Source organism: Cyprinodon tularosa, unplaced genomic scaffold (genome assembly GCF_016077235.1).
Source record: "Cyprinodon tularosa strain WSP-4 unplaced genomic scaffold, ASM1607723v1 ctg70, whole genome shotgun sequence".
Lineage (NCBI taxonomy): Eukaryota > Metazoa > Chordata > Actinopteri > Cyprinodontiformes > Cyprinodontidae > Cyprinodon > Cyprinodon tularosa.
Genome location: NW_024039452.1, coordinates 4,423,969 through 4,450,258, shown reverse-complemented (window position 1 = coordinate 4,450,258; position 26,290 = coordinate 4,423,969). Strand labels below are relative to the sequence as shown.

Here is a 26,290-nt window from a genome sequence, read left to right as displayed (position 1 = left end):
AAGACACAATGAGCGGCAGAGGAAAGGGAGGTAAAGGACTCGGCAAAGGAGGCGCTAAGCGTCACCGTAAAGTCCTCCGTGATAACATCCAGGGAATCACCAAGCCCGCTATCCGCCGCCTGGCTCACCGTGGAGGAGTCAAGCGCATCTCCGGTCTGATATACGAAGAGACCTGCGGTGTGTTGAAGGTCTTCTTGGAGAACGTTATCTGCGATGCCGTCACCTACACCGAGCACACCAAGAGGAAGACCGTCACCGCCATGGGTGTGATGTACGCTCTGAAGAGGCAGGGCCGCACCCTGTACGGCTTCGGAGGTTAAACTGCTCCGCTTCCAACCACCAATCAAAGGCCCTACTCAAGCAACTTCTACCATTAAACAGGCATACAATCATTCAGATTTTGTCAACAGTATCAACAGCTTTATTGCTTTATTTTATATAAAATGTTTAAATGGAGAATGAAGTTGGTATAGGTGTATATATAATCAGTCTAATGAAACCTAAACTGAACTCATGTGTTAAAGTCCACACTAACATCTGTTTTATTCTCATTATATATTACCATGTAACTAGCATGGAAACTCCATTTATGTGATTAGTTTCTTTTTTTTCTTTCTTGAAATTAAATCAGGTTTCTTTGGTTACATTTCCCCTAAATGTTTAAATGCCCTGTGATACTCTTTAACAGCTCTGCAAATTCATAATTCTACCAAGAATTATTGTTTTATGTTGTCCTATTTTTTTCTGATACATTCTACATTCCTGATCACGTTCTGTTACCTGATTTGTTTAGTTTTCTGTTTTCTGACTACCAAGAAAACTATTTTTTGGACATTTTCTTCCAGTTCTCCTTTTTAAAGCTCCAACTTATTAATTTAAAATCATTTTATCTGAATAGACCATCATTTATTTACACTCACCGGCCACTTTATTAGGTACACCTGTCCAACTGCTCGTTAACACTTAATTTCTAAGCAGCCAATCACATGGCGGAAAATCAGTGCATTTAGGCATTTAGACATGGTCAAGACAATCTCCTGAAGTTCAAACGAGCATCAGTATGGGGAAGAAAGGTGATTTGAGTGACTTTGAACGTGGCATGATTGTTGGTGCCGGAAGGGCTGGTCTGAGTATATCAGAAACTGCTGATCTACTGGGATTTTCACGCACAACCGTCTCTAGGGTTTACAGAGAATGGTCCGAAAAAGAAAAAACATCCAGTGAGCGGCAGTTCTGTGGGCGGAAATGCCTTGTTGATGCCAGAGGTCAGAGGAGAATGGCCAGACTGGTTTGAGCTGATAGAAGGGCAACAGTGACTCAAATAACCACCCGTTACAACCAAGGTGGGCAGAAGAGCATCTCTGAACGCACAGTACGTCGAACTTTGAGGCAGATGGGCTACAGCAGCAGCTTTCAGCTAAGAACAGGAAACTGAGGCTACAATTTGCACAAGCTCATCGAAATTGGACAATAGAAGATTGGAAAAACGTTGCCTGGTCTGATGAGTCTCGATTTCTGCTGCGACATTTGGATGGTAGGGTCAGAAATTGGTGTCTACAACATGAAAGCATGGATCCATCCTGCCTTGTATCAATGGTTCAGGCTGGTGGTGGTGGTCTCATGGTGTGGGGAATATTTTCTTGGCACTCTTTGGGCCCCTTGGTACCAATTGAGCATCGTTGCAACGCCACAGCCTACCTGAGTATTGTTGCTGACCATGTCCATCCCTTTATGACCACAATGTACCCAACTTCTGATGGCTACTTTCAGCAGGATAATGCGCCATGTCATAAAGCTGGAATCATCTCAGACTGGTTTCTTGAACATGACAATGAGTTCACTGTACTCAAATGGCCTCCACAGTCACCAGATCTCGATCCAATAGAGCATCTTTGGGATGTGGTGGAACGGGAGATTCGCATCATGGATGTGCAGCCGACAAATCTGCGGCAACTGTGATGCCATCATGTCAATATGGACCAAACTCCCTGAGGAATGCTTCCAGCATCTTGTTGAATCTATGCCACGAAGAATTGAGGCAGTTCTGAAGGCAAAAGGGGGTCCAACCCGTTACTAGCATGGGGTACCTAACAAAGTGGCCGGTGAGTGTATGTCCTCACTTGCAAAGGATTCCTCTCTAGATTCCTGTCTAACATCCCATTCAAACTGATGTAATGTTGTCACATGAAACTATATTTTAATAACTCTTGTACACAAGAGCTCAAAGTAATCATGATTGTTGTTTTTATTCTTCCTTTATTTGGCTTTTCCCAGATATATACATCTGTTTATATTTCATCATTAGACGAATGTCTGTGTAGTGAATAGTTCGACACATTCTTATCTTCATATTTTGGAACTTGTGCTAACATATGGCATTGAAGATGAAGAAATAACATTATTTCCTCACAACCCTGTCCACTCTGATCACTTTTTAATAACCTACAGGGTTACTTTAACAGAGTTCTCCTCCCCCAAAAGAAGGTTTCACTTTAGCGGATCATTATCAGATAATGCAGTTATAAATTTTAAAGAATAACTTTAGTTTATTCCCCTTCACAGGTTGATTATTAATTAATGGGGTTGTTAGTTCTCTGTGTGCCTTAGACAACGCACCCCCCTTGGGAAAAAACAAAGCAAACAAAAACTTCCTGTTAAGGGAGTTTTTCCTCTCCACTGTTTTTTTTTTTGTTCAAAACTGTTGATTTTTACCCTTTAACAAAGAGTCACCATTGGTATGTATCTGTGGTTCTCTGTAATCTAGAAATAATCCACCAAGCAGGTTCATCTCTGAAAGATTCTATTTGGACCTAGAATTATTCTTAATTAAGCCAAGCACTGAGTTTATTGATAATTTTTTTGGTTAGCTCTCCTGCAACTGATCTTTTTTAGAGACAGAAGAGGAAAAAGATCACCAAGATAATAATGATAATAAATAACTTTTTAATGCTTTGTTGAGTCAAAATCTCCTCAAATAAGAATAAAAGAAAATATCTTGTCCACAGTCCTGCTCACATGCTAATTTTTCTGTGGAAAATTGCTTAAACTTAAAAACTAAATCCTTTTTCATCCTGAGTTTTCGAGGGAACTTTCAAAGGTTTTGGGGTAGAACAGATTACTGTTCAGAGATTTTTTTAGCAATTATTTTATATCATACCATCCGCCTTGGCAAACACCTAGTTCCATTTGAAGAAACATGATTCCAGGTCATTATCCTACCACTGCCATGTTTTACTGCAGTGATCTTTTTGTGATTTGTAGTGTTGTTTCTGTGCACTCCTTTGTTCAGCACATAAGGGATATGGCAGAATGTTGTTACATATAGAAAATTACCAGTAATACAGAAATTACTGGAACTTCTTCGTCACAACTTTTTTGATTCTTATTTCCAGTTCAAACAGATATCAGCCAGACAAAAATTTATTTTTTTATAATTCATTTTTATTTGGGATTAGCCAACGTTTCTTCTACATCTCAAAAGATGACATTGTCTGTCTTTATTTGTACAAATTTCAAATAAGAACCACTAGAGGGAGCAGTAATACCCCTTGTGAAACCACCAATCAGTGTGCCACATTTTACTCTGTGTGGTCTATGTATGTTTTGGTACCTTATTTGTGTAAATCAGATGATGTCAAATGGTGTGGGATGTCACCTGCTGCATGATGAGGTTAAATTGGTGAGCATAGCAGTGGATATAGTGTGCATTAGCGTAGTCATCCTTGATCATTTTCTGTACATCACCTGTAACACCTATGACACTTGCACCATTGTAAGCTTGGGAAATGAGCTTGCTTCTCTGGTCATCAGGGAGAATGGAACCAAGCCTATCCAGAAGTGTTGTGGCGATGTCTTTCAAACCGCTGTCTGTGCCTATTGGCCAACGCTCTGACCAATGAGCGTAACTGACTGTGACGTAGGAAGAGCGACAGAAAGATGGTGGGGGAGTGTGAACAAACAGCCTGTCGGTGAAATGGGGAATACGTCCTTCTTAAAAACAAAAGAACGTAGAGCCTCTTCCTGCTCACGTTTCAATGAAAACCCCAAATCTAATCCTTCTAAAACTGATTCCAAAGTTGAGTCAAATGAGAGCTGTTCAATAGTTGTTGCCATCTCCCTTGTGCTTTCTCCAGCGTTGCACAGCTTTGTCGTCCCGCCCTCAAAACCCCGCCCGCTTTGCATACAAAAATTCAAAATGCATCTCTGTTGTGATTGGAGCATTGATCGAGGCTAGACCACTGGCAGGAAAAAATGATTTTGGCCGATGGCGGATGGGGCTAGTTTACTAGGCTAGCTACCTAATACAGGTGCTGGTCATAAAATTAGAATATCATGAAAAAGTAGATTGATTTCAGTAATTCCATTTAAAAAGTGAAACTTGTATATTATATTCATACATTACATACAAACTCATATATTTCAGATGTTTATTTTGTTTAATTTTGATGATTACAAATGACAACAAATGAAAATCTCAAATTCATCATATCAGAAAATTAGAATATTACTGAAGACCAATAAAAACAAAGGATTTATAGAAATGTTGGCCAACTGAAAAGTATGAACATGAAAAGTATGAGCATGTACAGCACTCAGTATTTAGTTGGGCCTCCTTTGGCCTGTATTACTGCAGCAATGCGGCGTGGCATGGAGTCGATCAGTCTGTGGCACTGCTCAGGTGTTATGATAGCCCAGGTTGCTCTAATACTGGCTTTTAGCTCTTCTGAATTGTTGGGTCTGGTGTATTGCATCTTCTTCTTCACAATACCCCATAGATTTTCTATGGGGTTAAGGTCAGGAGAGTTTGCTGGCCAATTAAGAACAGGGATACCATGGTCCTTCAACCAGGTACTGGTAGCTTTGGCACTGTGTGCAGGTGCCAAGTCCTGTTGGAAAATGAAATCTGCATCTCCAAAAAGTTGGTCAGCTGCAGGAAGCATGAAGTGCTCTAAAACTTCCTGGTATGTGGCTGCGTTGACCCTGGACCTCAGAAAACACAATGGACCAACACCAGCAGATGACATGGCACCCCAAACCATCACTGACTGTGGAAACTTTACACTGGACTTCAAGCAACGTGGATGAAGTGCCTCTCTTCTTTTCCTCCAGACTCTGGGACTTTGATTTCCAAAGGAAATGCAAAATGTACTTTCATCAGAGAACATGACTTTGGACCACTCACCAGCAGTCCAGTCCTGTTTCTCTTTAGCCCAGGCAAGACGCTTCTGATGCTGTCTGTGGTTCAAGAGTGGCTTGACACAAGGAATGCGACAGCAGAAACCCATGTCTTTCATACGTCTGTGTGTGGTGGTTCTTGAAGCACTCACTCCAGCTGCAGTCCACTCTTTGTGAATCTCCCCCACATTTTTGAATGGGTTTTGTTTCACAATCCTCTCCAGGGTGCGGTTATCTCTCTTGCTTGTACACTTTTTTCGACCACATCTTTTCCTTCCCTTCGCCTCTCTATTAATGTGCTTGGACACTGAGCTCTGTGAACAGCCAGCCTCTTTAGCGATGACCTTTTGTGTCTTGCCCTCCTTGTGCAAGGTGTCGATGGTCGTCTTTTGGACAACTGTCAAGTCAGCAGTCTTCCCCATGATTGTGTAGCCTATAGAACTAGACTGAAAGACCATTTAAAGGCTTTTGCAGGTGGTTTGAGTTAATTAGCTGATTAGAGTGTGGCACCAGGGGCCATCAATTTTGAACCTTTTCACAATATTCTAATTTTCTGATATGATGAATTTGAGATTTTCATTTGTTGTCATTTGTAATCATCAAAATTAAACAAAATAAACATCTGAAATATATGAGTTTGTATGTAATGTATGAATATAATATACAAGTTTCACTTTTTAAATGGAATTACTGAAATCAATCTACTTTTTCATGATATTCTAATTTTATGACCAGCACCTGTATATTTATTAGACTTTACAATTCACAAACCAATACCTCGATGTTGTTGTTTTTTTTTTTGTTTTTTTTATTCCCCTAGCTGTGGTTGCCGTTGGTAACCATTAAATAACTATTGACAGCTGGCGTGTTTAAATTCAGGATGCCATTCATGTGGTGCTTTGCATGAACTATTTCTGGTTCAATGTGGGCGTGAAGTGGGTGAGTTGGAGCCTTGGACACAAACTTTGAGGCACAGCTTTGATCTATAAAGGTCACATGGTTGGTTTTGTACGTGCACATCGTTTTCTAGGTTAGGATTTTCTTGACACATTCTATTTTTAGGTGTTTGCAGTACTCTTTTGGTAGGGTAAACATTCCATCCAATGTTTTATACTTAAAACCTCTAGTTGGTCAGTGATGGAGAAGTCCATGAACTAGTTGAACCTGCCGGCTAAAAGCCAGCCATCTTGTTCTTCTTTCAGTTTCTCTATTTAAGCCATGTTTTCTGATCCGCCCTGACTGGTTGGTGCATTAAAAACATCACAGCTAGCCATCCCAAAACAGTCAAACTACAAAGGCTTTATTGAAATATAAATGTCTACTTTTCTTCCAGTTATTATCTTCAAAGCATTACATTTTACTTCTTGTTTTTACAACATTGCTGCTGTAATAATTAGGATTCCTGAGGCGTCTTAACTGTTGCTCTATTGTTGTTTTCATGGTGGTCAGATTATGTGGTTGACTTGGTGATCATGGGGAGCTGTAGCCAAAGATAATCATATTTTGACAAATTTTCAAATTTGAGCAGATGTCATTTATTGGTGCAGATACAATGATAAGACGGAATGAATACTGGTAAAATTTCACTTTTCTTAAAATCTTGCTCTATGATTTACATGATGTGGTATTTCCATTACTCTGCTCTAAAAAAATATTTGGTGCAGATATGGACTGAGCTTACTTTTGGAAAATTATACTTTATCTCTTAGACAGTGAGTAGTGTTTAACTAAAGTGAAACAGCTGACCACAAGTATAACTAAATACATATAATAGGACCTAAAATCAAAAACTGCCAGTTATGGAAATTATCTTAGTCTTTAATTACAATAGAATAACTTAGAGATATTTTTAAATGAGCAGAACAGGATATAAAACTGTTGTTGCTCACAGAAGAATCTAGCAAGAGCCTTTCAAAAATAGGTTCTGAAATATTGAGGGCAGGGTGGAGAATGACAATAGAAACACTTAATTTTGCTGATTGGAAATGTGAAAGTAGACTAAATATAATGCATACAGAGCTGAATTTAAAATGTATGAATTACACAGGAAAAAGGCGCCTAATACATAAAATAAAGTATAATCCCAAAATGTGCAGATGATAGGACACAATAACTAAGTATGAAACTAATCACAAAGAAATTAAATATTATTGAAAGTCTATATATAGAAAAAGTGAAAACAGCAAGGTTTTACTGGCAATTATACACAACCCAGAATGATCAGAACACACACAGAAAAGGAAAATCAAAACACAATCACCTGTGGATCATGAAAAAAATATTCTGCAAATTCTTACAATTTATACTATTATATGTATATAATAGTCTAGACCACCAACACAACATTAAAGGTGCTCAAACTTACAGATGAAGAAATATTGTGCTCACATCATTTAGATAGTTTTCACCTCATTACAATAGGTGATTTCCATGGCAGCAAACTATATATCGGTTATTAGCATTACTATACAACTAATAATAAAAAGTAGGTTTCAACCTGAAAAAAGCAAAAAGAAATCAGGTTTCTTATTTCTTAGTTTATAATTCTTTCTTCTCCTTTTTGAAGACTTTCCCATCAGGCTGCTCTCTCCACCTCAGGGTAACTCCACTCACTCCGTTCTTCTGCAGTTTGTCTTGGAGCTGTAGGATAATTTGAACACATAAAACATATAGATGCTTTAATCTGAGATTAGATTTAAGTATTCATTTAGCACTAAAACAGCCTTAATTCTAAACTTCCGCTTTTTAGGATGTGTCCTCTTAGAACAGGGTCATTCAGATCCACAGAGTCCTTTGTATGAAGTCTGAGCCTCACCACCTGTTTTACAACTAATTAAAAATAAGAGATTTTTCATTATAGAAAGTGCCAACCAAAACTGTACATGTTGCTTTATTGAATTAATTAGTAGTTGTTTTTCTTCCCTTTTTTTCCCCACTTTCACTTGCCAATTCAATTTCCCTAAGAGGCAGATTAGGCTTCCAGGACTTAGCAGACCAAGACTCCTGTCTTCAACTGCCACCCAGATAAAAAATATGGCTGATCACAGGCATAAGGACTGGTGTGGACTAGTGTTAATTTCGTTAACGAAAACTAAACGAAAATATTTTTGTCAACGCACATTTTTCACTGAACGAAAACTAGACGAGATGAGACGAAAATCCCCACTAATAAACATTAACTTGGAGTAAATCAGAAATAATTTTCGTGGACTAATAAAGACGAGACGAAAATGCAGTTCGGTAAATAAAGACTGGGCTAAAATCTATGGACATTTTAGTTCACGAACAAAGACGAGACGAAAATTACATATTATTTTATGGTTTTTTCAAACCCTGTCTCCTCCTCCGCTTCCTCCTTGTCAGCTCTTCCGCCACACACCCACTTTCAAACCTGGAGCGGGCGGACACAGAGTAGCCGACACAACACATACACGGCGAGGCAGCGACAGGTTAAAAGTAAAACATGCTTTGCCCGGGGCTCGGGAGAAAGAGGAGACGTGATACATGGACACATTTTGGCTTCATTGAAGTGGAGAACAAAACCAAATGCTTGATTTTAGTCAAAAGGAAGGAATGTGGCCACATGGTAGCTGGAAAAAACACAACAAAATTGAAGAGACACGTCGCAGTTCAACACAAAGACATTACGGTAAGTTAACAGAAAGATTGGTGGTGGTTGTTTATAATGTAACATTAAATCAACGGCTATAATGTCCCAATGATAAACTAACTAATGTTGGCTAACTTTCATAGCATTTAGTATCCAGGCTGGCTACGTTACGTTAGCTTGTTAGCACGTAGCGACCGTAGCCACTTGTTGATAGAATTGTATGTGAAGTTAAATTTATGCTAACTTAGATATGGTATACTGGCCAGGTAACCATAGTTTCAGTTAAATTGCAAGTTTGATTAAAGCAGACAGATGTTTTAGGTAATCAAGGAGCTGCAAGTGAACTATAGTTAACACAAAACATCTCAGCAGCTACACATGTATGCTAAATGCTAAAACGAACTGAAACAATTTATCAGGATAAGACAAAATAAAAATAATACGCCACACATAATTCAGAACAACTTTAACCTAGATTTTCATACACAAAATAGCCATTGCTAGGGGAACCACTGCAGGGATGCAAACTCCCAATGTCTTTATTTGGTGACATAAAATGCTGCTCTGTTTATCTGCACATTACTATTACAAGGACATTTGATTTGAATTGGCATCAATATTAGTACAACCAAAATGCATACACACATAAAAATGTCTGCAATTTATTCCTGCATTAAATGATAGTTAGGCTGTTTGTATGAGTTTGAAATGGATTGTCAAATGTAGTTTTTACAGTGACTTAGTTTTTGTTAATGAAAAAAAACGGACCTATATGCCACTTATACACTTGGAATTCCTGTTATGCTGTGCATCTATCCTGACATTGTATTAATTTCTGTTCCAGATTGAAGATACACCACCACCAACAACCACCCAGAAACAATGACAGGCCAGCTATACAAGCTTCCTTAATTGCCCACACCAAATACAAAGCTGACTCTCAGGACTAGCAAGCTATGCCTTGTTTCACCTTAAATACTGTACCTTTATATACCATGTGAACTAGCTGGCAGGAAAGCACTTTTGTTGTATCAGTTTAGTTTTTTTTTTTCACATTGACCTCAAATCTATTTATTTTATTATTCTATGTGAACTAGCTTTAAACAGCCAGCACTTGTGTAAAGTTCATAAGACACTTTATTTTTTTTCTTTTGTCAGGTGTATTTTATTTGTTTTAATGCAAGCATTTGTGTTTGTGTTTTTGAACCTTAACAACGTTCAAAATAAATATGCAAATATTGTCAGAACATCTTCCATGTCTGTATGTGTTCCTTGAAATTGTGTTTTTTTTTATGAAAAAGATGAGAAAATGTTGAAATGTTAAATATTTTTAGGAAATTTTAAATATTATCTGCTGGCAAAAAAGTAAAAGGTTAAAATTATGTGCTGACGAAAACTAGACTAAAATGTTGACAGTTTAGGTTGACTAAAACTAAACAAATAAAATTATGTTTTCTTAGACTAAAATAAAGACTAAAATGCTTGACTTATAGTCGACTTAAACTATACTAAATAAAAATGGGATGATGTCGACTAAATGTGATAAAAACTAACAAGCGATGCTGAAACTGGACTAAAACTGAAACAAAATTTAAAAACGGCTGGTAAAATTAACACTAGTGTGGACATTGGCTGCTCTTTTTGCATGGAGTTTGCATGTTTTCCCTGAGCACTTGTCGGTTCTCTCCGGGTATTCCAGCTTCCTCACACAATCCAAAAACACGACTGCGCTCCAGACCGTCTGAGCAAAGAAAAGCCTACAGCCTCAGGTGTTCCTCCCATCTTGCTCTGCTCTGACTTCTTCAGAGTTTGTGGTGAGCATGCGCAACATTATTAAATTCAAAGGAGAAAAACATGTGGAAATGCCCAAAACATGTGGAAATGCCCAAATATTTTCTTTTTTGTTGATTTGTGTAACAGGGGTAACTAGGCTCATGTTTTGTATGAACTATGTTTGTTTTCTACTTCCAAACTTAGCATCTCTTATCCGTGCCTACAATAAGCGTCTTGGTATGAAATAAATAATTTAAAGGAGATGAGAAATCTGCTTATTGGTATGAGGAAGTACCAATAGTCTGCATCCAATCATTTAATCCAACGCTCTCAGTTTTCGGGAATATATGAGTTATGCTCTAATTTGCAGTTACCGATCTGTCGTTACCATATTTTAATTTGACAAACCAGATTTTCTTGCCGTTCTTTTTCTTGTTTGGTGCGATTGCAATCATGGATATGGACCTGGCCGGACCGGAGCGGAGCTAATAAAAGCTCAGCTCCGTATTTTGACAGCAATGGACGGAGAAGACGTATGTGGACGGTCACGTACGAAGGAGCAGCGGTGGATGTGGAACAGCTCTCATTGATTAACACGAAAGATAAGTGCTCCGAACGACATACGACAGCAGGGCACTGACGGAGTATGTGGAATCTGGGGGTGAGGGCTCCGTGGAGGGGGATCAGAATAGGATCAGAAGACGAGACAAACATGAAACCTCTCAACCCACTGATCGCCAGGAACCAGGACATGAACAACAGAATAAACCAAACAGACAAAACGGAAAACATAAAATGATCTGGCCCTGATTGCTCGGGCTGAATCAAATATAAAGCAACAGGTGGATGAGATGAGTGATAATTAGAAAACTGGGCAGAGTTAGGCAGGTAGGTGAAATTAACAATTAAGGTGAGCTAGCGGGCAGATCATGACAGAGATGGATGGACAGACAAACATAATTGAAATCAATAGCGTAACTATTGGTAAGCAGAGTATGCAGTTGCTTAGGGGCCCTCGACCTCTTAGGGGCCCCGTCACTGACACCTGGTAGGCACCCTACGCAATTGTGGACTAGGACATCTCTTTGCAAACGTAGTGGTGCGAAAAAATTATTTTAAACCAATCTAATACTAGATCAACTGACCGGACCTTATTTATACCCCAACACATGGCAGACATGATGGTGAGCCGTTTAAACACAACACCAATTACAAAGCAAACATGTTGTACTTCATATGGGGCCCACCCAGATAATGTCGCTTACCGGCCTATTGTTGTGTTGTTACTCCATTGATTAAAATTGTGTACATACAAGGGATGCATTATATATCGACGTTGGCATTGGTATAAACTGTTATTAGTCATTTTTTTATACACATTTTTTTGAGCCCTTAACAAATAATGCACTGAAAGGTATCTGTCTAACTATTTATAAATATCAGTGTATTTTAGTGCTCTTGCATTCTCAACAGGAAAGGAATTAATTTATATATGTTTTGGCTCATTTTTCTACAAAAACCTATCAAAGCATCTGGGTCAATTAGCAGAAGGTCCATCGGCCACCACCCTTAGTGTCCCCACCAACTTTAAAGTCACAGCCTTGTGGCTGATCTTGACATTGCTCTCTGTAGGTGGTGGGCCAACATGGAAGACCTCTACAGTTTCTTTGGATTGAGGCCAGCAACATAGAGATATACTACAATGTGTTACATTATTAAATCAGAAAATCACTTGGGAAGGGCAGACCTCCACTAAGTAACACATTTTGCCCCATATTTTTAATCACACTAAGAGTTAAAACTCACAAATGAACTCTGTCATGACGAAATTACTGACGAAATTGCTGAATCAATTCATGACTTAAGTTTATAAATGAGACTCATCATGTGCCTTAAGCCTCTAGTGTTTTTCTGCTCTCACCTTTTTCATTCAATCTGCTTTCTTGTTTGATCAGCTTGATCAGATTGAGATTTGAAGCGAGACATGGCTCACATTTCCTCTGTTTTTGCCTTCAGTATAATATTTCTAGACTTTATGGAGTCTGATGCTGAAGCTGTCAACAGTCACTGCCGCCCCTGTGGTTTAGTGTGGAACTGCCTATTCCACCAAATAATGTTAAAGAGTCCTTTAAAAATGTCCTGTCTGGTTTATGATGTGGATTATCACCAAAATTTAATTTAGTGTTCCTTGGACTAAGGTTATCCTGTACACAGACAGACTGGCCTAGTAACACAACCCCCCTGGCAGAGGTAAGAACAATAAAGTCTTAACCTAGTTAATGTATTTTGAAGAATTATAATGAATTTCCAAATTCTAGCTGGAAACCTTCCTCTCTGTCAGTATGGTAAGAATAAGAAGAACACAAAGTGGAAAAAGAAGGGAGTTGAACATAATTGATGAGAGACTTAAGTGTAGTGGCAATTCAATATAAGGTTTTGCATCTTAAAAAAATATACATGAAAAGTTTTACACAGCTTTTACACAGATACTAATATCAGGACAAAAAGTATATGGATTAAGAAATGCCTGATTCTAACAAATGCAACTTCGTATTTCCTCCTTTTGATTTTAAACAAACTCACCAGGAAAGCCATAACAGACAAATGGTAATCTTGTTTCACAGGGCAAACCCTTCCATGTTCCTGTTGTCTTAGTAGATGTAGCTCCACATATGACTGTCTTTGAGCCAATCTGAATATTGATGGAATCCATGTTTGTGAAGAGGACGCTTTTCCCATCAGACCAGTGAAGATCTGGATCTCTATATAGACCAATCCACGTTAATTGATTTATCAGGCTCTGGACCTGCTGGTTCTCTGCATCATTTTTTATAGTGGCCAGGTCCAGAAAGTTCTCTCTGCAGTACATCTGAGCATCAGACCAGGTCATTGCTGTATTCACATTAACAAAGTCAGGATCTAAGTTTGAACCTGTTAATGACAACAACGTAGGATGAAGTGCAGTAAAAAACGTTATGTTTTATAATAATGCTCAAAAAATTGTGTCTGCATTCATATTGTTACCGTTGTAGCACATAAAGGGGTGCTTCCCTGTGCAGATATAATCAGCCCATCCCCTGTTGTAATTTGATCCTACGCAATACTCATCACGGTTAGTAATATATGGCTGATTTGATGTCCAGTATCTGTAATTAGCTCCACTCCCAGTGTAACCATCAGACCATTTCCAGTTGATTTCACTGAACAGACCAATCCAGATGTCAAAGCTGTATCCAGCAGATGTAAGAGTGTCGATAAGTTGGTTCTGTTGCTCAGAGTTTAAGATAGTGGCCAGGTCTGTGTGCAGTAGGTCTGAGCTTCAGTCCAGTTCAATGATTGATTAACAAAATAGTACTGATGATGGAGGCAGGTGGAGAGGACCACCCAGTCTGGAAGATAGATTTAAAAATCTTATTTTTCATCATTCTTTGTCACTTTGGTACAAAGGTTTCAATACCCGCATAAACGTGTTATCACTTACCTAGAAAAAGCAAGAGTCCCAACAAAATCTTCTCCATCATGATGCTGTTCTGAGCACTGCTTTCGTTTTTATACATGTGTAATTTTATTCTTTTGTACATGCAAACCTGGTTGCCATGGATGCCTGTAGGAAAATGATGAATATGGAACTTTGAATAGTTTTGCAAATCTGTAGGCTACATAGGCAAATATTGTAAGATTATCTTCTATGAGTAAACTCAATTTTTTACTTTTTTCCTATAGCCTGACGATATTTTAGGACTTAGTTAAAAAAGCAGAAAATAATTCTGAACATACTCCACAGTAAGTACTACACAGAAATCACAAGCAGCAAATTGTTCTTTGAACATTCCACTAAGGCTTTTTTTATTTTCTTTGGAAGAGTTTGTATTGCTTAAACAGCAGATTTTGTCATGTTTGTTTTAAGGTTTCTAACCCACATGCAGAACACACAGACTCAGGGAAAGGAGTAGCATCTCGGAAGTAGCCGGATAATTCCTGTGAAGTCTGGTTAGTTTGATCCAAACGTGTGTTAAACTCACAGAGGGCGGTGTCATGGCCTTGGATTAGAACTCCTTGTTGCTCTAACATCCTCCGGAGTTGGACTGCTGGGTTAGTTTGTTGGCCAGAGTGTTCTGTCATGTTTGTTTTAAGGTTTCTAACCCACATGCAGAACACACGGACTCAGGGAAAAAGTTCAACAGTATATTTAGAAACACAATGATAATAAAGTACTGATGCAGGGGGGTATCTGGTCCAGGACTGTTCACGACTGGTTTCTCTGCAGAGAGGGGCAGAATGGTTAGCAGATATCCAGGTATGTTTGCTGGTAGAATGAGTGCAGGTCTGTACCTGTTCAGAGGTTTTAGCAGAGGAGGGGAACCAGGAGGGTCCAGAGGCTGAAGGCAGGCAGAGGACTATGCAGAGGCAGAGCTTGGTTTCTGATCTTGCAGATTCGGATCTGAGCTTCACTTTCAGTTTCTTCTGAGAGCGGGCAGGCAGGTATCTGACGGATTGACTTTCCAGGGTTCTTCAGAGATCAGACAGACTGGTTTCAGACTGAGAAACTCTTCTAGAGTTTCAGGGTTCAGACAGGTTCTTCCTAGGAAGCAGAGGGAACAAAAACAGGTTAGGTTCAGGTTTCAGGGGGGTCAGAGATTCAGACAGGCAGGTTGGCTCAGGCTTGCTAACCATAACTGGCAAAACACTCTGGCCCTGGAGTGTTGCTCTGCCTCTCCTTAAATGCTGGTCTCCTGATGAGCAAACAAGCCGCAGGTGTGGTAGTCAGCTTCAGCTCCAGGAGACCTAGAGCGCCCTCTGCTGGAGAAAGGTGGACAGACCTCCAGATCCCAACAGATTTCACATAATGACGTGTAGACTTACTAATAATAATTCCCTGCACACACACAGGCTGTGCTTGCCTGCTCCCAGAAAGAGTGGATCATGGTCATGTTGGTCAAGGCTCTCTATGGCAGGTTCAGCAACTGAGGGAGCTGACTCCAGAGTGATCAACCTGTGCCGTCAAACCCGCCACATGCGCGCGGTTCATTTGCTGTCTGGACGCTGCTGTGTCTCTGACTGTAGTGCTGAGAGGGACTCCTGCGGAAGCGGGAGAACGGGGTTGGGACGGGGGAGGCGCCCCACGGCCATAGGCGGATCTACTGGGATGGCATAGGGTGGCAACTGCCACCCTAAATGACAGCCTTGCCACCCCTGCTGCCACCCCAGTTGGCGGTAGGGATGGCGAGGCTGATAAATTATGGATTATTTGATAATTACGGCCGCAAATTTCCAATGTCGGACTGCAGTGAATGCAGCACGAGATGACGCGAGAGCGACTGAGACTGATTGTTTTGAAAACCGAATGAGGCAAAGCGAGGGAGCCAGGGATCATGGGGAGAGGAGACACAGGATGAAACAGGTAAAAACTGATTAACTATCTATCGAGAAATGAAATCATAATGAAAGCACAACGTTGCTAGCATAGCTGCAATGCTGATTTACAGATGATAAAAATCAGGTTGCAGAACGGTATTTCTCTATCTATGATGTTAGTTAGGCCTGACGTTTCAGGCTCAGAAAGACATATTTGCGGTCAACTATGACAGAAAAGAGACGCTCAAGTTTGGTTAAACTCAAATCAAAACGCACAAAGGCATTGGATCTAAATACATTAATGAAGCGTTTTGCTGAGAAACATGGAAATCACTGCATTCAGCTGTTATAGGCATGTTAACTTTATGTTCTGCTCTCTGGTGAGCCTTTACAGAGCTGTTACATTTTGTTTTGGCACCTGAGAAAATCTGATATTTCCTTTAATAAAACCAAAAGTGTTAAAAGTTAAAAATGTGATACTGGTGTGAATCCTGCTTAATATGAAGCAGTGTTGTTGTTTCTTTTTTGTATATATAATATGAAACTATCCAGAAATGACCTGTATGAACCTACTCACAAGCAAAATGTATTTTTATGTTGCTTCTTTTCAGATTTGTGGAGATTTTGATGTAACATACAGAACCCGCCTTTTTGTTGATTTGTTGATACAGCAGTATGGAGGACCAACTCTGCCATATTTGAAAATAAATACAGAAATAAATAAATAAATGCTCAATAAATAAATAAGCATACAATTAACTGTCAACAAAAATACAAACATCAAATAAATGTAAGTAGAAGTTAAATTATACAGTGAGACGTAAATGTATATAACTCTTTTAATTAGCCTTTGCCTTTGTAATATTCACCTTATTTAGTTTTTTGTCATTTATAATCTTCAACTTTATTTTTTCATTACTTATATTTTTAAGTATTTATTTATGTGCATGTTATAATATTTTTTTTCAGTTTTATTCTTCCTTTGTATTTTTTTACCCTAGTTATTTCTTCGCCGCTATTTATTTCTGCCTGCCCTTTTTACATTTCTGCCTGCCATTATAATATAATTTCTACTTACATTTATTTTTTGATTGCATTTTTGGTGGCAATTAATTGTATGCTTATTTATTTATTGAGCATTTATTTGTTTCTGTATTCATTTTTAAATATGGCGGAGTTGGTCCTCCATATACAGCTCTATCTACAGCATATTTACATGCATGAAATGTCCCTTTCATGTTGCCGTAACTGCTGTATGTCAAGTTACTGAGGAACAAATGGGGTAAATGTGTGTTCAGAGTAAACAATACATGGATGTCCAGTACCTTGTTCGGGTGCCTTGACCCATTTATTTCTACTGTGTAGTGATGCTCACTTTATTCCAGCTCAGTCCATCGATCTCTGATGGGTAACTTTTTCTTTCTATCGTTTCTTCTTGTGCAAATGCTGCAAAGCTGCCTCTCTGACAGTCAATCTCACACATCTGCGACTCAGCACCTGTGTCTCACCTTAATACCTTTCCTGTGATAAGGCCCCTCTAGAAGTAGTGTTATCATTCTTCTATCTCCTATTAAGTGAGATCACATTGTACGATGTATTTCTAATATGAACTGTTTCTCATGAAACACGTACTGTACATACTATTCTCACCAAACTATGATAACTGTGATTAAATTCAGTGTAAACAAATGCCATATGTTGCCACCCCTCAAAAATTCCTGCCCCCTTCTTGCCACCTCATAAATATTTTTCTAGATCCGCCCCTGCCCACGGCAGACACCAGAAAAGTCGCTAGATTTGTCGCCAGTCGCTTTTTTGAAAAAGAGTCGCTGGAGGGGTCTGAAAAGTCGCTAAACAAAGTCGCTGACTTGGCAACACTGCTCCCTGCTGTTCTCACCGGTCTTCTCACCTTCTTCCAGTCTGAGAAGCTGAACTGAAGTCCATGCACAACATCTGCATTCTTCTCCTTTAGGCAGGGGCGGATTTAGGAAATTTGGGGCCCTAGGCAAAAACTGGCATGGGGCCCTTTGAAGTGAAAAGACGACACATAAACATTATACAGATAGATAATTTTTTATAGAATAGACATACATTATTTGTTCTAGGTTTTGTCCCTCTCTTCTTGTCCCTTTTCTTGTTGTTTTCCTCTCTATATTTCAGTAAGTAAACTTACTGACGGAACCGCTCGAAGTCGGAGTCTGGAGACAATGTGTTTTTTAACCACTCTTACATGAACATTTCATCATGATGGGATTCAGTGCGACGGGCCACTAGGCATTAAATTTTTTTTTAATTTAACCTTTATTTAACCAGGAAGTCCCTTGAGATTGAAATCTCTTTTTCGAGGGAGACCTGGCCAAGACGGCACACCAGTTAAAATACAAACAGAAATACAACATAGACAAAATCTCACATAGAGGAAAAGACAGGTCACATAGGGCAGTTACATTTTTGAATGACATGACATTTTAACATGGCCTTAAATTCATTCAATGGGACTAGATCATTTAAATGGAGCAAGTTTTGCAAATTATTCCAGGACCATGGAGCAAAGTAAGAGAATGATTTCTTCCCCAGCTCAGTAAAAACCATTGTTTTAGGTGACTTGTGGCTTCTTTAGGACCAGAATGATGGAGGCAGAATTAAAGCATGCTGGCACTGTGGCTTTGTCCAGCGAGGTGTTAAAAATGTCTGTGAGGACAGTAGCCAGCTGACATGCATACTCCTTGGACACCAGACCAGTTATGTTGTCAGGGCCTGGGGCCTTCCACGGGTTGAATCTCCTCAGACTCTTCCACTCATCAGCTGTGTCAAGGCAGACTTCCTCCTCTCCCTGATGGCGAACAGCTTTCACTGCTGGTGTTCTGTTTAGTACTTCAAACCTCATACACAATTAATTTAGTCCATTTAGAAAGTCAGTATAAGCTACACCCACCAGGGGGAGGGTGTGTTGTTTCTTACCTGCTGACAACCAGGAGCATACAGTATAAGACTTTTACATTTTTGCGGCTCCAGACAGATTTTTTTTTGTTTTCTTTGGTCCAACTTGACTCTTTGAGCAGTTTGGGTTGCCGACCCCTGGCTCAGGGTGATGACATCAGAGGTGTTCTGTCTAACCCAGACTGACTGAGGTCTGTTGGTGAGGAAGTCCAGCAGACAATTGCAAATTGGTGTCCTGAAGCCCAGATGTCCCAGTTTTCCTATCAGATGCTGTTGAATAATGGTGTTAAAAGCTGAGCTGAAGTCATTTCATTTGATTAGTTCGATTTTTTTATTAAATAATGTTTTGGCTCCAATAAAGCTGGAAGCTGATGCCAGGATTGCATCTTATTAATATAACCCCGAAGAACCTCTCCCATGTTTGCGGCCCATATGCTCAGTGAGTTCAAAAGACTGAGGAACCCTCCGTCTGAACAAGAACCGATTGATCTTATCTGTAAACACGCAGTAGAGAAGTACAGAGTGGCACTGTATGGAACACCTGTCAGGTCGGTAATTGATCTGGTGCTGTGTGCCCATGAGCTGCATTCTGTCCTGGGCACCATCCCCCCATGAAATTCTAGGGGAGGCTTTAACATGTAAATGAACATGCTGTGAGCTATACAAATGCAAACCAGGGTTGCAGGGGGGGTTTTACCCCAAGTGACATCTTTCTGGGTAAGAAATTCTCTGATACAAAGAGATCAGGCTTAGTATAGCCTCTTCCATTTTAGCTTGAATTGATTTATTTAATTAAAGTATAGAGACCAAAACAGATCTTTAGCTGACAGAGCAATACATTTAGAGCAGTAATTATAAAAAAAAAATTGCATTTAAGATAAAAAATAAAATGTTGTCTGTCAATATGCTCAATTCACAATTACTTAAGTGGAAAAGTTTCAAGAAATGAGTCTGAGATGATTTACTTTATAACATGGCGCATTATCCTGTTGGAAGTAGCCATGAGAAAATTGGTACACTGTGGTCATAAGGTCCGGCCAGGTCAAGATCCGCAATTGCAATCGCACCAAACAGGAAAAAGAACATCGACAAATTCCGGTTCGTCAAATTAAAATATAGCAGCAACAGATCGGTGACTAGAAATTATAGCACAATTCTTATATATATATATATATATATATATATATATATATATATATATATATATATATATATATATATATATATATATATATATATATATATATATATATATATATATATATATATATATATATATATATATATATAAAAAACTAACACCGTTTATTTAAATGATTGGATCCAAACTATTGGTTATTCACCAACGAGGAAGCAGATTTCTCATCTCCATCAAAATATTTATTTTATACCGAGGGACTTAAACTTTAATCAAATCCATTCAAAAGAAACTTCTTATTACAGGAATGAAAAGAGATGCTGAGTTTGGAAGTAGTGAACAAGTTCATTAAAAAAAAAGCAGTTTTGAATTATCCTTATCCCCGTTACAAAAATCTACATATATATTTGGGCAGAAACTGAACATATACTGGATGATGGTGGGATTTTTTTAATATGTCATATTAAATTAAGCACTCACAGGGTTCATACAGGAATGAGTGACTCTAATTTAATGCTATTTTAATGCTATTTGAAATGATTTTAATGCCATCATCAAGAACCATGTACACAAGTTATTAGTGTACATGAAATATGAAGGAGCTGCAAGCAGAGTTCCATGACTCCTGTATGTATGTAAACACACACACACACATATATACGTATATATATATCCTCTAGCTTTTTCTCCGCCTGGAGCGATATAATATATCTGACGAAATTGTTTTTATAAGCATTTTTTATTAAAGAATTATAAATACTTCGATAAACATATTTAAATAATTTTAGTGCCAATTAAGGCCTTGATTAAAAAAAAAAAAATGAATGATTTTTTAATTATTTTTATTGATCCGCGGACACCCTGGTTCATCTCGCGCATGCTCCCTACGATCTCCAAGAAACTCAGAACGGCGGTGTGCAGCCACAGTGGAGGATGTATGCTTTGCTTTGTGCAGCGGTCTGGAGCTTCTGGATTTCGGGGTAAAACTCCTCTTGGACGCGATGGCGACTCTGCATCGAACAAGACGAACTCAAAGAAGAGATGCTAGCGGTAAATATATGTTCGATTACTGCCTGCTAAGCTAAAAGCAGCCTAGCCTAAGCTACCGGCTAATAGCGGCTAATAGTAGCCTTGCTAGAACAAGCTTTATTAAAGTGTATTTTTTGTGATTTACAGGAAGCAGTACGCCGTCTTCACAACTCGGAGACTAATTGCAGGCGCTATGAACCGGAGCAAGGGTAAGATTTAAAGAATATGCTTTCATTCTGTGGTAAAAGGTAATGGATACGGATGGATACCGATCATAGCTTTTACATTTTGTTTTCACAGACCTCCCATCTCGGCAAGTCCCGATTTGCACGATGTTGATAAAGACGACATTGTGTGTAAGTGACTTGTTTTAATGTTTTCTCCTTCCTTGTTACTGTGACTTGCGTTTGATTTTTTATTTATACCACTCTCATTTAATTGTTTTCCAGCTGCCTATAAGACGTATTTTCAGACGGTACGCAGGAGCTTCAGATATACGCAGCCAGCCACACGCTGCGTGCGGAGGCTATCTGCTCGGAGTCGGGCCAGAAGAAAGAGGGTAAGACTTTATTTGGTGACTATTTTTCAGGTGCATTAATAGATGTGTTGTGTCCATACGCAGTGCGCTGATTCATTGTTTTTTTTTTTCAGCTGCTGAAAGCGAGGCAGAGTGTGCTGGCAGATGAGGAAGTGGAACTCTGGAAGTCCGCCTTCCTCGGCGGTGTCTCTGGATGGATTGTACGGTCGCCGCCATTTCGTAGGCCGGATCTCACTGAACTCTGTGTTAAGCTGCGGTCCCGGTTAGAAGCGATGCCGAAGTACAGGGCCACGCACACTAGGCGTCTGCACATTGGACCTGCCTCGGAGGGAATGCTGCCAGTTACCTCCAACCCCGAGGAAGCAAACGGACCGTTCACGGAGTTTTAATTTTTAGAAACGCATGTGTTTGGATACGCGTTGTATATAGTTGTGTTTCAATAAAGCTCTTTCTTTGCATAAACAGCTTCCTGGCAAATCTTCATTTCCTGTATAAATTCATTCATGTCAATTCAATTCAATTCAATTCAGTTTATTTATATAGCGCCAAATTCACAACACATGTCATCTCAAGGCACTTTACAGTTCAACCAGATCATACAGTCAAATTGATACAAAGTTTTCTATCTAAGGAAAACCAGTTGATTGCATTGACTCATTGACTCAAATACAATCCCTCACACTAAGCATGCTTGTAGCGACAGTGGAGAGGAAAAACTCCCTTTTAACAGGAAGAAACCTCCAGCAGAACCAGGCTCAGTGTGAGCGGCCATCTGCTGAGGCCCACTGGGGTTCAAGGAGACAGAAGCAGAGATACAAGCAGCTGTAAAAGGCGGCCCTGTCCAGGAAACACACAGCCAGGCAGACGAGCTCCAAGGCAGCTCCCATGCCAGAGGATGAAGAGAGCACATCCACCCAGCCACGGCCAGAGAAACAGGACCACACCTGAAGACAGGCCGATCTCCAACATCTACAAACAAGGGTGTTGATGGAAGCAGCACAGCTGATGTTTCTTTCCTGGATGACGTCACAGCCAAACAGGAACAGACGAGGCAAAGCTACTCTGAGGAAAAGCAGAGAGAGCAGAACGTTAGAGATTGAACAAACAGATTCTGCAGAATAGGAGAACAGAGAGAGAATGAAGCAGAATGATGAAATGGGGGTCCCTATGTCCTCAAAAAGTCTAAGCCTATAGCAGCATAAATATAGAGAGAGAGCTCAGGATAACCTGAGCCACCCTAACTATAAGCTTTATCAAAAAGGAAAGTTTTAAGCCTAGTCTTAAAAGTAGACAGAGTGTCTGCCTCACGGACTAAAACTGGTAGTTGGTTCCACAGGAGAGGAGCCTGATAACTAAAAGATCTGCCTCCCATTCTACTTTTAGAAATTCTAGGAACCACTAGTAAACCTGCAGATTGAGAGCGAAGTGCTCTGTTAGGAACATAAGGAACAATCAGATCTCTGATATAAGATGGAGCTTGGCCATTTAAGGCTTTATATGTGAGAAGGAGGATTTTAAATTCTATTCTTGATTTAACAGGAAGCCAATGAAGAGAAGCCAGGATAGGAGAGATATGATCTCTCTTTTTAATTTTCATCAGAACTCTGGCTGCAGCATTTTGGATCAGCTGAAGGCTTTTAACTACAGTTTGTGGACTTCCTGATAGTAAAGAATTACAATAGTCCAGCCTTGAAGTAACAAATGCATGGACTAGTTTCTCAGCATCACCCCTGGACAGGAGATTTCTAATTTTTGCAATGTTCCTCAGATTAAAGAAGGAAATTCTAGAAACCTCTTTTCCTTGATGGTAGCATAATAATTGTGTAGTAGTGTAGGATAACATAAATACACACCATATGAATGAATAAATATATGAATGAATAAATATATGAATGAATAAATATATATATATATATGAATAAATATATATATATATATGTAAATTTATATGTAAATATATATATATGCCAACCAATCACGAGCGACTTTACTTGTTTAAAAAGAAGTGGTTCCGTCCAATACTCAGTAAGAAAATTAAAGCCTGGCGTGGCCACGTGTGGTTTTGCTGCCAATCACGAGCGATTTTACTTGTTTGAGAATAGTGGTTTCAGCCAATACTGAGAAGGTTATTCAAGCCAGACTTGGCCAGCCGCGCGGGTTTGCTGCATTCATATGCTAATTAGGGCCATTAGTACAGCTGATCGCTCTCCACATACGTCACGGTACGTTTCCGACAATTTGTGGCACGACAAACGCGGACAAGCACGGGTTGCAAATTGTCGGAAACTGACGAAAATCAGGCAGATCTGCGGGAGTTTACGGGGACGAAAATCTCACTTTTCATGCAGTGCCAGCCTCTTAGGGCCATCCAGAGTTCAGGTGAAAAATAAAACTGATGATATTCAAAGCCAGGTGGTACGTCCCGCACATGCCCGAACTGTGCCGCTGAGTATCATGGTGCTTGACATTCTACAAGACTCACCAGAGAGCTTCCCCAAACTCCACTGCAGATTATTATCCTGTGACAGAGACTGCTGAACCGGAAAGCGTTAACATTTGCAACTGTTATAAGTGCTATCGTCCCCTGATTAAGGACAGCGATCCCACACAGATCTTTTACACCATTTAGATTCCTTCTTGTACAATATGTTAAAGAAAAAACACTGTAACCTTTGTTCATTGTATTTCTGAAGTGTAATGTAGATTTCTGATGTTTTTCTTCAGGGTCAGTAGATAACATGATTAGATGCTGTTTAAATCAGACATAGATCTCTTTGGTAAATTTCTGATTTTAACAGAAGTGACAGGATTAAAATCTCATCCTTTTTTTTCTTCAGAGAGGAACACCCTCAGTGTGTCAGAACCATGTTGGAGGCGGCGCTTAGCATGTTTCCTCCTACGTCCACAGCATACACACAAGAGCTTATACTCAGCAGCTGTTGAGCATTTCTGACTCTGTGATCCACACAGAAAGACAGAATGAGCGGCAGAGGAAAGGGATGTAAAGGACTCGGCAAAGGAGGCGCCAAGCATCACCGTAAAGTCCTCCGTGATAACATCCAGGGAATCACCAAGCCCGCTATCCGCCGCCTGGCTCGCCGTGGAGGAGTCAAGCGCATCTCCGGTCTGATCTACGAGGAGACCCGCGGTGTGTTGAAGGTCTTCTTGGAGAACGTTATCCGCGATGCCGTCACCTACACAGAGCACGCCAAGAGGAAGACCGTCACCGCCATGGATGTGGTGTACGCTCTGAAGAGGCAGGGCTGCACCCTGTACGGCTTCGGAGGTTAAACTGCTCCGCTTCCAGCCATCAATCAAAGGCCCTTTTCAGGGCCACCCACCCACTCATTAAGAAGCAACTTCTACCCTTCAACAGGCATTCAATCAATCGAGCTAAGATCCTATGGGACTTCAAGATCCAGACTGACAAACAGGTGATGGCTAACCAACCAGACATCGTGTTGATCGACAAACAGCAGAAGAAGGCAGTAGTGATAGATGTGGCAATCCCAAGCGACAGCAACATCAAGAAGAAAGAACACGAGAAGCTTGAGAAATACCAAGGGCTGAAGGAGGAGCTAGAAAAGATGTGGAAAGTAAGAGCAGCAGTGGTGCCAGTGGTAATTGGAGCACTGGGGGCTGTGACCCCCAAACTGGGAGAGTGGCTACAGCAGATCCCAGGTAAAACATCAGAGGTCTCTGTCCAGAAGAGCGCAGTCCTAGGAACAGCTAAGATACTGCGCAGAACCCTCAAACTCCCAGGCCTCTGGTAGAGGACCCGAGCTTGAGGATGACACATACCACCCCACGAGGGGTGAGAAAACAGTTGTTATATAAACCTTTAATGCTATCTTAGACGTTATTGGCTTTATTCAAAATGTGAATAGTCCGACACATTCTTATCTTCATATTTTGAAACTTCTATTTTGAAACTTGCATTGAAGATGAAGAAATAACATTATTTCCTCACAACCCTGTCCACTCTGATCACTTTTTAATAGCCTACAGGGTTACTTTAACAGAGTTCTCCTCCCCCAAGAAGGTTTCACTTTAGCAGATCATTATCAGATAATGCAGTTATAAATTTTAAAGAACAATTTTAGTTTATTCCCCTTCACAGGTTGATTATTTTGTGGATGGGGTTGCTAGTTCTCTGTGTGCCTTAGACAACGCAGCATCCTTGGGAAAAAACTCAAAATACTTACTGCTAAAAGGGAGTTTTTCCTCTCAACCGTCGCTATAAGCAGGAACAACAGGAGGAAAAGGAAATGCAGAAAGCTGCTATTAAATACCTAAGACTACAGGAATATATTATAAAGATTTAAAGGTATATGTATATATGGATGTATGTATATTTGTGTATGTATTTATATATATGTGTGTATGTAGATAGATAGATAGATAGATAGATAGATAGATAGATAGATAGATAGATAGATAGATAGATAGATAGATAGATAGATAGATAGATAGATAGATAGATAGATAGATAGAAACATAAAGTAATCATCACATTGATATGGCCCATGCTACATACTCCCGTAGGTACAGTAGGTTGCGGTATGCTCCTAAAAGTTAAGGTTTAATCTGCCATTAAACAAGAAGAAGAAGAAGCGGCGTGGAGCTCCAGGAGGAGCCGCTAACCGAGCAGGATCCGGAGCTCTGCTGCAGCGTCATTCTTTGACGCTCAGACCCAGTTTAAGAGCAACGGAGCCTCAACTACCGGTGACTC

The 26,290-nt window shown here is 39.8% G+C and overlaps 1 protein-coding gene across 1 annotated transcript; it reads left to right on the top strand.

The window, feature by feature from the left end:
- LOC119772129 lies at positions 1-24,851 on the top strand. The gene is made up of 4 exons (XM_038268431.1): positions 1-315; positions 5,996-6,006; positions 6,055-6,114; positions 24,529-24,851. Exons 1-4 carry the CDS (start codon positions 9-11, stop codon positions 24,847-24,849), a joined length of 699 nt encoding a protein of 232 aa, XP_038124359.1. The 5' UTR covers positions 1-8; the 3' UTR covers positions 24,850-24,851.
- The last annotated feature ends 1,439 nt before the right edge of the window (positions 24,852-26,290 follow it).